The sequence below is a fragment of the Giraffa tippelskirchi genome, chromosome 9 (genome assembly GCF_054371585.1).
Source record: "Giraffa tippelskirchi isolate mGirTip1 chromosome 9, T2T-mGirTip1v1.2.pri, whole genome shotgun sequence".
Lineage (NCBI taxonomy): Eukaryota > Metazoa > Chordata > Mammalia > Artiodactyla > Giraffidae > Giraffa > Giraffa tippelskirchi.
This window is the reverse complement of record NC_137283.1, coordinates 158961822-158979073: the sequence shown is the minus strand read 5'-3', so window position 1 is coordinate 158979073 and position 17252 is coordinate 158961822. Positions and strand designations below refer to the sequence as shown.

At 52.1% G+C, this 17252-nt stretch overlaps 1 protein-coding gene across 1 annotated transcript in view; it reads right to left on the bottom strand.

Moving 5' to 3' along the window:
- The window catches only part of IGF2R (insulin like growth factor 2 receptor), a 104274-nt gene that overhangs the window by 59122 nt on the left and 27900 nt on the right, over positions 1–17252 (bottom strand). Inside the window, exons 3-10 of the mRNA XM_081530205.1 lie at positions 16530–16654; positions 14898–14996; positions 8899–9031; positions 8324–8453; positions 6402–6507; positions 3592–3754; positions 3275–3443; positions 2254–2357 (exon numbers count right to left, since the gene is read on the bottom strand). Coding sequence (XP_081386331.1) covers positions 2254–2357; positions 3275–3443; positions 3592–3754; positions 6402–6507; positions 8324–8453; positions 8899–9031; positions 14898–14996; positions 16530–16654 — 1029 coding nt within the window. The remainder of the gene's footprint in view (positions 1–2253; positions 2358–3274; positions 3444–3591; positions 3755–6401; positions 6508–8323; positions 8454–8898; positions 9032–14897; positions 14997–16529; positions 16655–17252) is intronic.

The following is a 17252-nucleotide window of genomic DNA, read 5'->3' as shown; positions in this document are numbered from 1 at the left end:
CTCCAGCCCACTTGGGCTCTCTAGCTTCCTGGCACGACTCCCGGGTCTTTCCTGGGAGTCCCTGACCAGGGGCCCTCCTCAACATCCTCCTGCGGTCTTCGGGGGTGACCATTCGATCCTCCCAATGTGCCCAGATGAGATCAGCGCATTCCCGACCACCTCGGCCAAGTCATTAATAAAAAGCTCAGACGGAGCGCGGCCAGAGGAGGCAGTGATGGGGCGGAGGGGGCCTTGGCCCACACAGGGCGCCCGCAGCAGAGCCACCCGCCCGGCTAGCAGGGGGGTTTGGGAGACCAGCCCAGCCGGGGTGGGGGCAGGCCACCCGGGGGTCTGGGTGGGGGACTCGGGGGCGAGGAGGAGGCTGCCTTTCCCAGGGGGCGCCCAGACAGAGAGGAAGGGGTGGACTTCGGAGAGGGCCTCCTGAAGGCCTGGAGGAGCTAGGGATGACGGCAGAGGGATAGAGAATCTGGGGTGGGCCAGGGGGCCTTCCAGCAGGAGGGAGACAGTTCCAGAGGCCGCACCCAAGCCAGATGTGTGTCTCCCCCCCCAGCCCCTGCACAATGGTTTCCGGACAGAGTCCAGACCCCTCCGCAGGACACACGAGATCCCCACAGTACTCCACACTCTCTTTAGCTAGGGTTGGGGCCTTCAGCTCTGACTTGCTCATGGCTACCCCAATGCCCACCTCTGCATGAGCTGCTCCTCCTGCTATGAGCATCAGCCCCTTGGCCCCCATCTTTGGAGCCTGGCTCACCCCCCTGCCACTGTCCCATAGGCCTCCCCCACACAGCACCTCCTAGTCCTCAGGGGTGACCCAGACACCAGCCCACTGACCTTAGTGCCTTCCTCCTAACACAGGCCCCCAGAGACAGACCTTGCCGGGCGCCCTGACGCCACCTCGCGTCACCCCGCACTGTGGTCCCCAACACCCTTCTCTCCCTGTCTCTGGTCTGCACACACCCAGAGAGCTCTCAGCCATCAGGGCGTCCCCAGGCCTCGCAGACAGGAATCAATAAAACGTGTTCGATCAATCAACTGAGAACACGACTCCAATGTGAAGACCAGGATGTGCGTGGGTGGGGGGGGCTGGCGGACCACAGCAGGGCCATGAACCACGGGGACGGTGGTGGATGGCAACGGGAACCGAGGGGCGCCCTGGTGCCCTCCCACCTGCTTCACTCCAGGTGAGTCTGCTTGCGCCCCAGGGGTGAGTCACCCCCTCTCCTGCCCGCGTTCACCTTCAGACACCTGCCTCTAAAGCTCGGCTCCTGCCACGCATGGCTGCCTATCCCAGACCCCCGGTAAATCACGTAGGAACCTGCCCTGGGACCAGAAGGTTAAAGCTCTTCCATGGGAACGTACAAAACAAACACAGGGAGGAACCAGGGGCCCCTTGGGGTGGAGGGATGGGGCGAGCTGGCCGGCTGTGCGGGTAGGGCCGGACTCGGGCGGTTCCCAGACTGGAGCTCTGGGCTGAGGCCCGGCCGGCATGCAGAGAACGGGGGTGGGGTGGGGGTGGAGGTCACAGTTTGGGGGTCCCCGGAGGGGATGGTGCTCTGATGAGGGTGAGACCCCCATCACCTCTCAACAGACCCCAACCGCGTGTAGAATCGCTGGAGTGGGAACAGAAATGCCAGTGCCACGGTGGCCTCAAGGAAGCTCCTCAGTCGCTTAGAAAGACTCAGTGTGTTAGTTGCTCAGTCATGTCCGATTCTTTGCGACCCCGTGGACTGTAGCCCACCAGGCTCCTCTGTCCATGGGATTCTCCCAACCCAGGGATCAAACCTGGGTCTCCTGCATTGCAGGCAGATTCTTTACTATCTGAGCCACCAGGGAAGCCCACCACTCCACTTAAAGCCGCCCTGTGGCCTCTTACAATCCCCAGAATGCAACCTCTATAGCAGGGCAACCAACTGCAGAAAGGTTCACCTAGAAACTCGTTTCCTGGAAAAAGAGCTGTTGAGCAGCCCAGCCCACTGGCTCCATCCACATCTCGGTGAGAGCTGAACATGGGACAGAAAGGCTTCCCCGGCGAGCCCAGTGCTGTGCCCACTCCCAGAACCAACAGAAAATGGAAACAGGATGTGTGTGTCCACCCTTGGTGGGGTAGGTGGGGGGTCCTCCTGCCCGCTACCACAGAGGGGGCCTTGTAGGGCCCCGTCTGCAGGAGAAAGTCTGACTGCCCCCCAGCCCTCTGCTTCCACGAACCCGGCCCAGCGATGCAGAGCCACCCCCGCCCCCGGGGGTGCCCACCTGCCGTCTGATTGCACTCGAAGTTGATGACGCTCATCCGCTGGAAGCCGGAGCTGCACTCTTCGCCCCCGAAATAGATCAAGGTGAGGTCTCCGTCCGAGTACCTGGGTTTTTGTAACATACACACAGACACATGTTTGGTAGAACCAAGAAAGAAACTTGAACGTCTAAGCATTTCTACGTTAAGACTTTCGCACACCGTCCACAGATCAGCACAGACACAAACAGCTGGGGACACGCTCCTGCCATCAGGGGCAGGACTGTCCAGAGGAAAAGAGCTCCAAGTGGACGTGCTTGCCATCCTCTCACTTCAAAGTGATAACTGGCTGGAAGAGAGCGCAGAAGGTTCTGCCAAGACCATGAAGACTCTTCTGCTCTCATTTTGGGGTTCTGTACAAAATAATTTATGCCCAAGAATACACAGCTCTGCCAGCAACTGTCACAGAATGTCTGACGGAGGGATCCTGGATGACAATTTCAGAGAACTAAAGCTTTGATAAAAGCTTTTGTGAAGGTAACTCCTGACTTCAGGGGTCAGGAGAATTGCACTGAATGCATTCTCCTGGTTGTTCAACTCTGGGTATGATGCCAGTGGCATTTCAATTTCTCAAACCGCCGGAGAAAAATCAAAACTCCTAAGATACGTAAGTTGTAAAATGCAAAAGCCCTATCAACTAATTAAGTAACTTTGCTACAGTACGGTTCCCTACAGACAACAGATTATAAAACAAACCGTACTAAAAAAAGCACTTGTGCTGCAAAGCCAGGAAAAACATCCACCTGGGTCAGCGACAAACGGCACTTGCCTGACTCAAGCAGGAAAGAAAATGCCAGCTTAGCTGACGTCCCTGCGCTCAGCTGACGTCCCTGCGCTCAGCTGACGTCCCTGCGCTCAGCTGACGTCCCTGCGCTCAGCTGACTTCCCTTTAGAAAACGGAAGCAGAGGGCGGGCAGAGGAGCATGTTAGGCTTCACAGGGACATGCAAGACGCCCTTGAGAATCACGCGGGGGCCGTACGCACCGGAGGGTCAGGTTCTCGGGTCTCCCGGCCACTTTGACTTGAGTGGAATCTGCCTTTTTCACTTGGCACACCGCAGCATCTTTCTTATTACAGATGGGTGCTTGGCTTCCTCCACAGACACTCAAATAATATGTATACTCGTCTGACTCCGAGGTGTAGAACGAGGAGGCTGAGGAAAGGGGGATACACGAGAAGGGGCTTCGCGACACGCAAAGGCATGGGAGAGCCACAGCCCCCTCCCGTCTGACCTGCAGCGCCTGCCCCGGGGCAGGGGGCACGCGGCCCGGGCCCCCTCCGGCGCCCAGGGCCCTGCTCACCTCCCACCCGGCTCAGCGGCTGGAGGTCGACGGCCACGTCGTGCTGCGCGCTGCTCAGGGCGCAGCTCCGGCTCTCCAGGTAATCTCTGTGGCAGGCATACTCGGTGACCCACTCGACCTCAAAGCGACAGTTGGATTTTGCCGTGAGCTTGGGAATGGTGCCCTGCCGCGAACCCGGTGAAAAAGGAAGAGAGGTTTGTTTTATTCACGCAGCTCAAATGCAGAGTTTCTCTGCTTCTGGAAACGCTCAAGGGTGTGCTGCTGGGTTTTGACGTTGTTCTCATTCTGGTACTGCCATGGCCCTTAACAGCTTGTGACTATTTGACTTGTAATAACTCCGCTTCCTCGCAGCTCTTCCGGTCCCTCTCAGAGTCACACGCCAACTTCAGCCTGGGAGCCTGCCCTGAACACGGTCTCCCCTGCCCCACCATGCCCCTGGCGAGCAGCCACAACGTGCGAAAGGCCTACGGTCTGTTCACTCCTTTCTGTCACAGGTGCTACTGAGCCTGTGCCAGATGGACCCCCCCACAGGGGGTGGGAATCACTGCATCTGTGTGCATCTGGAGAGACGGTCCCTAGCCCCTCCAAGGAATGTCCATGGGAGAGATGGTCCCTCACCCCTTCCTAGGAATGTCCACAGGGTCTTGGGCAGGCTTCACTTGTACTCAAACCAGTTTTGCTCCCGGGTGAGGCCAGGCTGTCACCGACCCCCCAAGCCCACCCTCTGGGAAGGGTGCTGTGCAGTAAGTCACTGTTCACAGGGACGCAGTGCCATCCTTCTAACCGTCCCTGGGGGAGCGGTCCTCTCCCCGGCCCAAGCATCAGGTACAGCCGCGCTGCCTCTGGGCACCTCATGCTGCAAACGTTTACTGAGCACCTGCTACGTGCCAGGCATGGGACCAAGTGCCAATTTCACCATCACGTGGTTAACAAGCTGCAGAGGTCCAAGTCCAGCCCCGACCGCTTACTCAAAAAATCGATGCCCTAACTAACCCCTTGGCTGAGGGCAGCCTGACAAACAAACAGTGATGTGGACCGCGCGCTGAGTGAGAGCAGCCAGACGCCCAAGGCCGTGTGGGGTGTGACGCCATGTACGTGGGAGGTCAGGAAAGGCAGAGGCCAAGGGGCAGAGCGGGGGCTCGTGGCGGCGGCCAAGGCTGGGTGAGCAGGGGGTGATGGTGGCTGGGCACGAGGCTTCTCTGGGTGATGGAAAAGTTCTGAGGCGATAATTGTGCAATTCGGTTAGTGCACTAATAACCATTAAACTGCACTTACGCTGGGTGAATTTTTACAGTATGTAAATTGAGTAAAGCTTTCTAAAAGAGATTTATGTGACAAGGTGAACGTTTTACTAAAGTTCCAGCTCCTAAAAGCATTTAATGAGCCGGTGAAAATACTTCAATAAACCTTCTAAGTATTAAGGGCCCCAGGTCTAAGTCACCCAAGCTCTGCCCAGGCGACAGTCAGGCTGGACACAGAACCTCGTAAGCTCCACTGAGGACACACCAGCCTCGACCGCCTCGCATCCCATGGAGAAGGGAGGGGAACTCCCCGCCGTCTCCTTCGTGAGAGTGCAGAATGAGGCTCAGTGGACGCGGCACACATCAGAGGGGGAAACGCCGAGACCACTGCCGGCTTAGAGCGTCTCACGGGCTCCCTGATTCTGATTCCCACTTGTAGGATGGAAAGAAGAAATACACAAATACATGCAAAACAAGTATAAAGGACACTCCTCGCGATCACGTTCAGGACTAGCGTCGCGTACTGATCCGCCAGGCCTTGGCTGAGGTGACACCACGCAGCCCTGGAAGTTTAGCTGGACCCACACTGTAGTCTCATTCTCCACCCCCCCACCACGCGCCACACACACACACAGACACACAGACACACACACACACACACGCAAAACGACCAGCTGCCAGCCAGAAAGCAGAGCAAATTCCACGTTTGTTTGGGGGAGGACATTCTTTGGCAAAAGAATTCCGTTCCTCCTACTTCATTCTGCAGGGAGGACAGGCAGAAATAAATTGGAGGAAAGCCCTACCCTTCCTCCCTGGGGACGCCTCCCCTCAGCAGCACTGCCATCTGCGAAGACACTTAAGCAGCAGAGGACCTGAGGGACTGCGCTGGCCCGGGGCCCAAGGACACAGCAGACACGGGCCCTACCCTCAAGGAGTTTACTACGGGCACTGGAATTTGAGTAAACAGCCAGAGGACAGAGTCATCAATCTGCCTGTGGGCGGGGGGCAGGCAGGCAGGTGAGGGGGCCAACACTCTCCTCTTCAGGCTGCAGGAATCTCCCTTCGGGTCCTTGTTTTCCCTACACCGGTAGCACCCCCAGAACCCCAGCGCGCTGTCTGCCAGGCCTACACACCATCTGCACAACTCGTTTCTTACTATGCTCCTACAAACCACCTAACCACTTTGACCTCACCTCATCCGAAGCAGTTAGCAGACACATGAGATCCACAGGTTCAGGGTATGTACATTTGGTTTGTTTGTTTTTTTTCTCAAATATTTACTGACATCCGCCTCGCTGTCAAGTGTTTTCTTAAAAAATCTGTCCCTGAACCACTGGATGTCATCTCACACGACCCTTGAACGAAAACACCATCCTGCGGGTGTAGACAGGGGCCCCTCGGGGTGGTTGCGAAACAGCAAACAGCCAGCCAAGCACATGTGGCACACAGCCGGGTCCAGCCTGGGCCCCTCGGCTTCCACGTCCACGGCGGCGCGGCTCCTGCACGGGGCCTCTGGACACGGGTCCGCTGAACACCACTGGGGCGTATGGCTGAAGACAAGCCACTCACCTCTCTGCGCTCTGAGGGGCACACAAACGTGATGGTCACCGCCGGGCTGTGGCCATCACAGAAGTCCAGCTGGACGGCCCCTTCCTTCACGTAACTCAGGACGAGCCTGGAGATGCACACGTCGGGAAGAGAGGGTTAGGGTGACCAACGCAGACATCACAGCCCACTTCAGCCTGCCCTCAGCACCCTCATTCAGGTGAGAGGAGAACAGATGGTAGGTCACAAACATAAAGGAAACCACAGGACAGACTAACTCATGTTTATTTTCATTTGGGGGATATAAAATTTAAGTGACCTTCAATGAGTGCTATACTTTCTTAAAAAACAAACAAAACAAAACAAAAGTCAAATAATCACCATGTAAACTTAAGTTCTTAGAAAAGCTGTTGGGAGGACAAGGAACAAAATCATAAACCATCTAACAAAACAAAACAAACACAGCCCAGCTGGCCAAGTGCATTTCAGCCCACGAGGCTGCACAACCACTTCCTCTCTAAATGACAACTTTTCAGTGCAAACCAAGGACTTTCTTTTTTAAACCTGAAGATGGGCCAGAGCACTGGCCACACGGCCTCCCACCGGCCTCCCACCGGCAGGCAGACAGACCCTGGAAAGGCCCGAGGGGCGCTGGCTTCGCTGCAGGCTGCGGCCACAGAGGCACCAAAAGCAGACAACCTTCCTGGTCTCTGAAGGTGACCTCGGGCCTTCGCTCCATGCCCACGCTCTCCAGAGCCCTCTCCAGCCCTTTTCAGCAGGGAGGAGCGCCTGTTTATCACTTGAAGACAGGGTGAGAGGCTGAACTCCGTCCCCGCAAATTTCACAAGCAGAAGCCCCAACGCCCAGCACCTCCGACGTGACTGTGTTTGGACCCGCGGGCCTTGGAGGAGGGGATGAAGATGAGGTCGCTGGAGTGGACCCGAGACAGGACAGCTGTCCTTATAAGGAGAGGGGCTCGGGACACAGACACACAGAGGGAAGACCATGAGGGGACATGGAGAGAAGGCGGCCGTTCACAAGCTGAGACCAAGAGTCTCAGGAGGAGCCCCCACCATGCCCCCCGCAGACACCTCCGCCTCCAGAGCTGAGAGGGAGCCAGAGGAGCTGCCCAGCCAGCCTGCGGCACTTTGCTGTGGCGGCCCTGGCAGACGCACACACACGCGCATGAGGGGATCTCCCAGCGTGCTTCAATTTAGGTCACACGCCAGTGTTTTCTGGGGACAGAGTGCGGTCTGTAATTGCACACGCACGCATTCCAGACGCGAGCAGGCACAGCAGCACGTCTACCAAAGGGCCCTGGAGCAGAGAGTGGATAAAAATCCTCGCATCAAGTCCAGGACGTGGTCACGTGGGACCCATCAGAGAGAGCAAGCTCTCTGCCAAGCCAGGGGCAAACACAAGTCAGGAGGAGAGCGTGTGTCAACAGCACAGCTCCTTAAGAGAAAATGAACCACCCCCGCCGGAAGCTACGGGGCCCGTGGCGGGGTAGGGGGCCCACCGGACCCCAGTCAGGAAGCAAACTGCACCCAGCAGGACACTGGTAAAGTGGCCCTCCTACCGCTTGCCCCCCAGGACTGTTTTTTTTTAAAGAAGAGATAAAACTACGGACATAAAACCAATGTCAGGGGTGACGAAGCAGGATAAGGCAACCAAACACACCGTAAGGTAGTTACAAGTTCATGAAATGGGACCCACATGGATGTGGGCTGCAGCATGATACACGTGTTCCTGCTCTGAGAGAGAAGAGATTAGAAAGTCACCAAGAATATGCGACTCAAGCAAGGACCAGTAAGTTTACAAGCACGTGTGAAGTAGTAGTCCCTTGGCAAGGCCTTTCTCAAGCCCTGTTGAAAAGGGGTATTCTTGCAACTCCCTTGAAAAGCCAGGCTCTTGCTGAGGACTGCCCCTGCCAACAGCAGACTGACCTGTCATTGCTCACGAGTTTCAGCCCCTCCTGGGGCCGGCCCACGTCGAACGCCCGGTCCCCTCTCACTAGGCAGGCGGCCGCACCGGTGGGACACACACGCAGCCGCGGACTCGAGGCCCGGAGCGCCTCTGTAAGAGGTACACAAGACACTGAATCAGACCACGCATCGGGCACAGCAATCACACTCAAACCTTGGGTCCAGGATCTCTTGTAAAAACCATCAAATTTTCTTAAAGTCTCCAATATAAGGTAATAGACATTTGGAAACAAGAATGAGTAGGATCACATCCCGACACCCTGGGCAAGCCAATGCCCACTCTGAAAGTGGACAACGGGACGAGCTCTCTGCCCGGCCGGGCAGCCAGGAAGTGAGGACGCGGCAGCGTAACGCTGGCTCTGCCCCTGGTCCACAGGAGGGGCTAGGAAGCAGGGACACAGGACATTGCTGGTGGCTAAAGGATGTACCCCTTCCTCCCAGCGCCACGGGAACCCTACAGTGCCAGGGCAAAGGCACTGAATCCTCCGAAGAAATCCTTCCCCCCACTCCCACCCCCAACACCCTCAGACGCAGACCTATGTCCCTGCAAACATTGATGAATAGAGACGTGTCCGGGTCAGAGTCGTCCACCAAGTAAGCACCGCTGGTCTTGATCAGTGGGTTTAAATCGTGTTTCTTGAGCTCTCTGTCGAAAGCATAACAGGGCACCTGGGAGAGAGAAGGGAGAAGGAGGGGCTTCCACACATGCCTTCCTGGGGTGGGGGGGGGCGTCGCCAGCAGCGTGGCGAAGCCTGCAACCTCCGCCCCGTGACACCAGGCTCCATGCCTCAAGGGCTCCAGGCCATGAGGCCCCCGAGGACGATACAGTCAAGGCCTACAGGGCTCCAGCTGCTCCCGGGAGCATCTCCTGCCTGCCCGTTCCCTCCCCACCAGCCACACAGTCCCATCCCCATCTGGGGACTCACAGCTCCCTGTCCCTACCCTCCCTCAGTGACCACCTCACAGCACCCCGGCAGCAAGTCCTCCCCTGCCTGCAATGAGCTCTTTTAAGGGGGCCTCTGGGTTCCAGCTTCCATGTACCCGACTCTGAGCCACCATCTCTACAACCACCAGATCAACCCTTTTACAATTCCACTGAGTCACTAGAGATTGTCATACCGAGTGAAGTCAGAGGAGAAATATCGTATGACATGCCTGATGTGCAGAATCTAAAAAGACATGATGCAGAAGAGTTGACTTACAAAACAGACTTAAGACAATGAACTCACGGTTGCCGGGAAGAAGGATGGAAGAAGGGAGCGTCAGGGAGTTTGAGACTGACAGGTACACCCTGCTGAATTTAAAATGGACCAACAACAAGGACCTGCTGTACAGCACAGGGAACTCGGCTCAATGTCCTGTGGCCGCCTGGATGGGAGGGGAGTTTGGGGGAGAATGGGTACCTGTGTATACATGGCTGAGTCCCTTCACTATTCAACCTGAAACCAACACAGAGTTGTTGATCAGCTATTCCTCAATATAAAATAAAAAGTTTAGAAAGGAAAAACTCAAAAAACAAAAACAAGATTTTTTAAAAAATAAAACAAAACTCCCTCGAGTCACATCACTCCTGCTCAAAATCCACCAGGGGAGGGGAGTTTGGGGGAGAATGGGTACATGTGTATATATGGCTGAGTTCCTTAGTCAGCTATTCCCCAATATAAAAAATTTTAAAAAGAAAAAACTCAAAAAAAAAAAAAAAAAAAAGATTTTTTTTTAAAAATAAAATTCCCTTGAGTCACATCACTCCTGCTCAAAATCCACCAGGGGCCACTTCCCATCACAATGAGGGTGCGATCCCAGCTTCTCCACTGTCCCTGACCCTGGGGACCACTCCACGCAGTCACACTGGCCTCGAGGGGCCCTTCAGCCCAGGGAAGTGACACTGCCTCTGCCTGGAATGGTCCCTGGCATCCCCTCTCACCTTGCTCAGGCCCCAGGGGAAGCGTCACCTGCTTGGCGTGGCCTTTTCAACCTCTCCAGCTCTCTCTGTGCCTCCCCCACTGTCACCAGACACCCCAACCTGCTAACGTGCGAGTAAGCTCCGGAGGATGGGGGTCTTCATCACTGCTGTGGCCCCAAGCAAGGCCTGGAGCCTGACAGGGATCTGCAGACACGGTTTCACTGGCATGAAGAGAAGCTCCTCCTCTGGGCATCTGGCCCACGCTTGTGAGTGTGTGTTAGCTGTTCAGTTGCCTCTGACTCTTTGCCACCCCAGGGACTGTAGCTCACCAGGCTCCTCTGTCCACAGGGATCTCCAGCCAAGAATACTGGAATGGATTGCCATGCCCTTCTCTAAGGGATCTTCCTGACCCAGGGATTGAACCCAGGTCTTCTGCATTGGCAGGTGGGTTCTTTACCATCTGAGTCACCAGGGAAGCCCTACTGGATTCTAACTCACAAGGACTCTCTCTCATCTCCACGAACGAATGGCCTTCTGTTTTTAAAAAATCAAGGACTAAACCAAACCATCGCGTTGTACACTTCAAATATATGCAATTTTATTTGTGAATTACACCTCAATAAAACCGGTGCGGGGAGGAAAAAGGGGTCCAGGGGAATGTCACTCATGAAACCCATTACAGCTGGCAAGACCCTGTGCTTTCCAAGTGCCACCAAACTCTGAAGGTAAAGCAGTCAAGTCCACAGGTGTGCCCCTGAGTAAAAGCCTGGTCACCCAGTTTATGTGAAACAGCCCCCAAATCTCAGCTCCAAAGTAATACACCACATAATTTTAATTGCCTTAGCCAAGAAATAGTCTAAAAACTCATGTTCTCTGCAAATCATTTCAAAGGATCGATAGTCTGTTTCATCATTTCCAGTGGGTAATTTTCCTTAAACTGTTTGTTTGGAAAACTGAAGCTATTCACAGGCAGGTTCATTTACAAAGGTTAACTGCTTCATGTTAATGTTTAGCTTTTAAATGTTTCTCGGAAAGATGCTATCAACCCTGCAGGAATGCTCTGACCCACTAACCCTCTTCCCCTGTTCTGTTTGCAGAGACTTCAGAGAGCGCTACTGGATTAAACCCAACGACTTGCACCCCCTGGGTGGAGGCAGGGGAGGGGGACCCAAACTCATCTCAACCAGACCCTTAGAGCAAAGGCTCCTGCTGCCTGCAATACTGACCAGACAGCCCGATGCCAGCCAAGGAGGGTGGGCACAGGCACAGAGCGGATTGAGGGCAGGAGGCCAGAACCCACGCCTGGCACCATGTCCTGCCGAAAGGCCATCGAAGTGCAAGAGCGGGATGACTGCAGACTGTGACGAAGCTCCGGTGGAAGTAACCCACGTCCCTTATCCTGCAAATTTAAAGCTTGCCAGCCCCTAGCAGAGTACTACAGTCAACAGAAATGTGTAAACTCAGAGGAGGGGGATGGAATTGGGCTGACTGGTGAGACAGGAGACAAGAAGCAACTTTCCAGCTACAAGATGAAGAGCGCAGGCAGGACAGCACCCAGTAGGCAGGCAGGGGGGCCACCTGTCTCAAACTAGCTCCATGTCACCCCAAGGCTAGAGGGATCCCCGTAAGCCAGGCCTGCAGACCCCCCAGCTCAAGGCCACAAGCAACTGCTGGCCGTGTCACGACTCCAGGAAGGAACAGGAGACACGCCCAATGCAGCGCCCCCCAGAACTGGAGCGAGCGTCGGAAAAACAAGCAAGGCTCCTGGGGAGAGTCCTCCCACTTCCTGCTCCACTGAGCCGAGCAATGGAGACATTCATCAGCCCCGGGAATGCGGCGGCCGGCAAAGGGGGTCTCTGCCAGCTCCACACACAGCACACTGAGTCACCCTTGTTAACGGTGTAGGTCTGTACATTAACCATATTTATGCAACTCCGCTAGGACCACACGCTTGCCAGGGCTGCGTTTTCTGTGTTCCCTAGGGTGGAGTGGTAGGGGGTGCATGCCCACGATCTTTTAAAGAAATTACGATCTAAGAGGACTTCACCGGGATCCACTGAGCAAAGCATGACACGGGTGATTTTAAATGGCACTTTCTGGAACACAGCCCCGCCCTGTGCTCTCTGCCCATCACTCCATTCTAAATCTGATGAAGCCAAACCAACAAAAGCAATGAGGAGATACTAATAACGGGTGGAAATCAAGACCACATGGCCACTAAACCAAGTCTACGTTGTTTTTTTTTTTTGAAGAGGAATGATGAGTGTTTCTACATTTAATATAATTTTTGAAGTTATATTATAGCCTACAAGATGCGATCAAATCCTCCTGAAGACAGAGAAAAGGGAATATGCTCTCCTATGACTTGCAGAGGGTGACACCAACACTCCTGCAGCAGCATCAAGCTTTTGTTTGTATCAGTCGCTCGGTCGTGTCTGACTCTCTGCGACCCCATGGGCTGCATGAACTGTACCCCCCAGGCTCCTCTGTCCACGGGATTCTCCAGGCAGGGATACTGGAGTGGGTAGCCATTCCCTTCTCCAGGGGGTCTCCCCACCCAGGGATCGAACCTGGGTCTCCCACATTGCAGGCAGGCTCTTTACCAACTGAGCCACCAGGAAAGCATCAGGCTCTTGTGTTCTTTCTATTCGTCTATACCTAAGGCAGAGCAGATGCCCTCCACACCTTCAGTCTACGGGCTCCCTGAACCAACAGCGTTTTCAAAATGTAATGACAGTCCTGACGCTTAGCCCCTCCAGAGATGAAAACTCAACAGATAAAAGCCCGGCCGCCAACCAGGCCCAAAGAAAAGGTCACTGGGAGCAAATCAACATTCCCCCTGCATCTTTCGATCAGCTTCTAAGGGAAGTTAAACATCACTTTTGAGAAAAACATAGGCTCTAATCTCCCCATTTCCACCCCCAAAACGACTCAGGTCCAGGGTCAGCACCCCTGTTCTGTAAACATGTTAGCTTTTGTGAGTGACGGAGGTCTCTGCTGTGTATTTTTCTCTGCTTTTTTTTTTTTAACAATCCTATAAAAATGTAAAAAAACAATCTTAGGTCTGAGGCTGCACAAACACAGGATGCAGTTTGTGACTTCTTGACCTACAAACACAAAGAAAACCAAAAACAAGTCACCATTTCTTTCTTCGGGAACGCAATTATTCTTTAGGTGGTGGGAGACAACTGTCAGTTCAGCAAAGCAAGGTAGAAAAGAAACGGTTAAAACAGGAAAAATGGGGGCAAGAACTATCGCTTGGAGAATCAGAGTCCAAGAGAACCTCCATGGGGCCTGGGGTCCTCTCAGGAAAGCAGAAAGGACCTCACACTGGTTCAAGGATGCTTTACCTGCTACTAACTAAATACTGGCAAAGAGTCCGACCTAAGTTTTTAAAAGCAAAATTTAAACCTGACACCATCTCCTACTAGTGTTATTTCACTAGATCTTATTTCTTTCCATAGTTTGAACTTCCCATTGAACATACCTTACACACACGGCAGCATTCCGACTATCTGTTCTTTCAGAGACGGCCACATCTGAAGAATCGGTGATAGCTCAGTATTTGTAACTTAACGTGACTTTTTTTTTTTAATAAAAAAATACAAACGTCTCTTTTTGCCCTTCTTAAATGACAACGTATTAGGCCATCAGGTAAAGTGACCGATTACTCCCATAACTGATCACTCCCAGTTCCTAGCTCCTAAGAGGGTCTCTGAACTCAACTCTACAGGACAGAAAACGCATGCAGAAAAAAGAGAACACTCAACCCAGGAGACTACTGCCTGGGTGAACACAGGAAAGCCACCTTGAAATCCTGGGGTGGTGGGATGGAAGAACTGCAGAGGAAAGGGCCCTCTGCCCCCTCCACTGCCAGGGAAAGTCAGAGGCTGTAGGTTAGAGAGGATGGTGCTTCATCGATCACCAGGAACACGTGCCAGATACCAGAGAAAGAGGGGAAGTAGTGACAGTCATCTGTTCTCTGAGGTGAGCTAGCAATGAATGTAAGGGCCAGGAACACTTGACCTGGATCCAAGATGCATTCAGAAGCCACTCCAAGGCCAAGGAGACAGTCTCTGCAGGCAGCATGGTGATCTAAACCCCAAAGTCAACTTGAGACTTAGTTCTTGAGATGCATGGCATCAAAAACCAGGAACTCACTTGCTCTACACGAGTGAGCCATTCCATTTCCAGTCCATCCTGTATGTTTAAAATGCCCTGTCCTACAAGTAAGAACCATCCAGGACAAGTCATCAAGCAAATCATACTGTGTGCCTGTGTATATGTGTTAGCTGCTAAGTTATATCTGACTCTTTGCGACCCCGTGGACTGTAGCCTGCCAGGCTCCTCTGTCCATGGGATTCTCCAGGCAAGAATAACTAAAGTGGGTTGCCGTTTCCTTCTCCAGGAATTCTTCCCAACCCAGGGATCGAACCTGGATCTCCTGCATTGCAGGCAGATTCTTTACCATCTGAGCTATCAGGGAAGCCCAAATCATACAGTCTCTCTGCTCAAACGGAGTTTGAAAACCAAAAGCAGATTTCTACCTCAAAAGGTATGTGTCTGCACTTCAAATGCTGAAGGTTCCAGAATGTACTTCCCAAGCATGTAACCCTGAAGGGCCCTTGTTACCTCTTTATTCGCTTTGAATATATCCTTCTTGCAGGCTGCAGTTGTCCTCCACTCGAAGTAATGCACACAGTCTGTTGCAGTTACAAACTCGGGAGTCCCCTATTTTTAAAAGAAGTAAAAATAAGTTCGCATACTGCATATTGTAAAGTGTTCCTTTTCTAAAGTTAGAAACCATGAAGGCTAATGAAAAATGTTAAACTAGCAGCAAGGGCGGGGGGGTGACACACAACTGTTTTAGTTAACAAGGTCATCGAGTGAGAAGTTCCCAAACTCGAAACTTCTGAGACAAAAGCTTCATAAAATCATGATGGAATTTGGCTCTAACTGATCCAAAACTGTTCTACTGCCCCAGCTATGCAAGTACAGTAAGCTCATGGGAAGTAATCCTTGCAGACTTTCCACTCTCAAAACTCCAAATGTTCTCTGAACCAAATGCCAACAAAACCAAAGCCAGAAAATGTGACCTCATGCTTCCTGGAAGCCGACGGAGGAGGCCCATCTGGACCTGACCGAGCTCAAACACTGGCCTTCCTTAAACGCCCCCACACTGGAGGGGGGCCCCTCCTAACAGACGGGGACCAGCGATGACCATGGTGTGGCTGGTTGATAAGACCCAGCGGGAACTTACCCCCATACTCCCATGAGCAAGTCTAAGAAGTTCTGCAAATTCTGGTTCTTGTAGAGTGAACACAGAATTCCTCAAGAAAAGTTAGTTAAAATTCAAACGACAGCTTACTCTGTAACTCAGACCTCCAGATTTCATACCACTGCAAACAGATTATTTCCCAAAGTTTCAACATGGACAAGAGTGCAACTGACAGTCTGGTCCAAAATTAACAACACTGAGTTATATTTTTCAAGTTCTTCAGACAAGACAGGATGGGCTTAAAAATGCAACAGTCACAGCACCAAATTCTAAAAATGATATTTTAAAGCAATCTGGTAGCCACATGAGTTTCACTCTATCTGATTTTTCTAAACATTTGGATTCTTACTCTGATTATAGAACATTCATAGAACATGTTCACAAGTCGTTTTTCCTAAAAGCTAGCAATCATTTGCTGAGAGTCCCTTTCTAAACCGTAAAGATTAAAACCAAAATATCACATACAATATGCAGAGAGTGAGGACAAACGTCACGCTTTAAACAATTATGTTCCATTTCAACACTAGAAATACCCCGAAAGTTGGGCACCCCATTACCCACTGGCCAAGGTTTCTTCTTGATAGATGTCAGTTTGTCCAATTTAATGTAAATGAGAAAAAAACACTTTAAGAAGCAAACACACTGCCCTAAAAACGATCAAAAGAAAATGCAGAAAGAAAAAAAAAATTATGCCTGCAACATAAACATTAAACAGAGCTCCGAGTTTAAACACACTAATCTGTACATTGTCGTTGTACACAGGATGTGGGTCAAGTTTCACTTAAACAGTGTAACTATAGGCTTAGGATTTGTTTACTTATTGGTTTTTAATGATGATGGTCATTTGGTTGGGGTTTCGGTTTATCTGTTTGCTTGAGTTTTTAACTTTACTCACTCACTTGTCTTAGAATACCAGGACAGCAAGAACGCCCCAGGGACAAATATTTTTAAAAGAAAAATTATGAAGTGACTCTGCATGGACTCACCAAGGTTTTCCCACATAAAAAGGCGATACTACTCTGGATTTTGTGATTTGTGTTCTGCTGTTTACAGCTCACTGTTGTGTTGAATTCCAGAAGAGACCTGCTTGCGCTTTTCAAAAGAGAGTCACCTATTCGGAGAGAAAAGAGCATAAACAAGCTAGTTAAGACATTCATAACCAAAAGCTATTTCCAAGCACGAGCAAACTAAAAACGGCACTATAATTCATCTGATAAGCTTATAAGCTTACAAAGTGCCCCTTCCCCAGAATTCTCTGTCTCAGGAATGCCATCCCCGCCCCACCTCCTGCTGTTCAAGCCCCAAACAAAATGGCACTGAGTCCTATCTTTCTCTCATCTGTCACATGGGCAAGTTTCAGCGTTTCTACCTTCTTCTGAAATCTGCCCACGTCTCTCCATCTCTACCACGACTGCAACCCCTGTCACCGGTGTTCTGGCTACAGCCTCTTAATGGGGCCCCTTGCCTCCAATTCCTGTCTCATCCCTCACCATCCTCCCTTTCCCACCCATCTTGCACCAGTCTGATCTTCAAAAACATAAATCAGATTATATAGTTCGGCTGATGAAGTCCTTCTATAATTTCATACATACACGCTATAAAAAGAAAAATTTTTAGAACAGTCTACAAATAGGGTCATCACCTCTCAGTTTGCCTGGGATATTGCAATAAAAAAATTTATATAGTTATCAGTGATGATAGTTGGCACA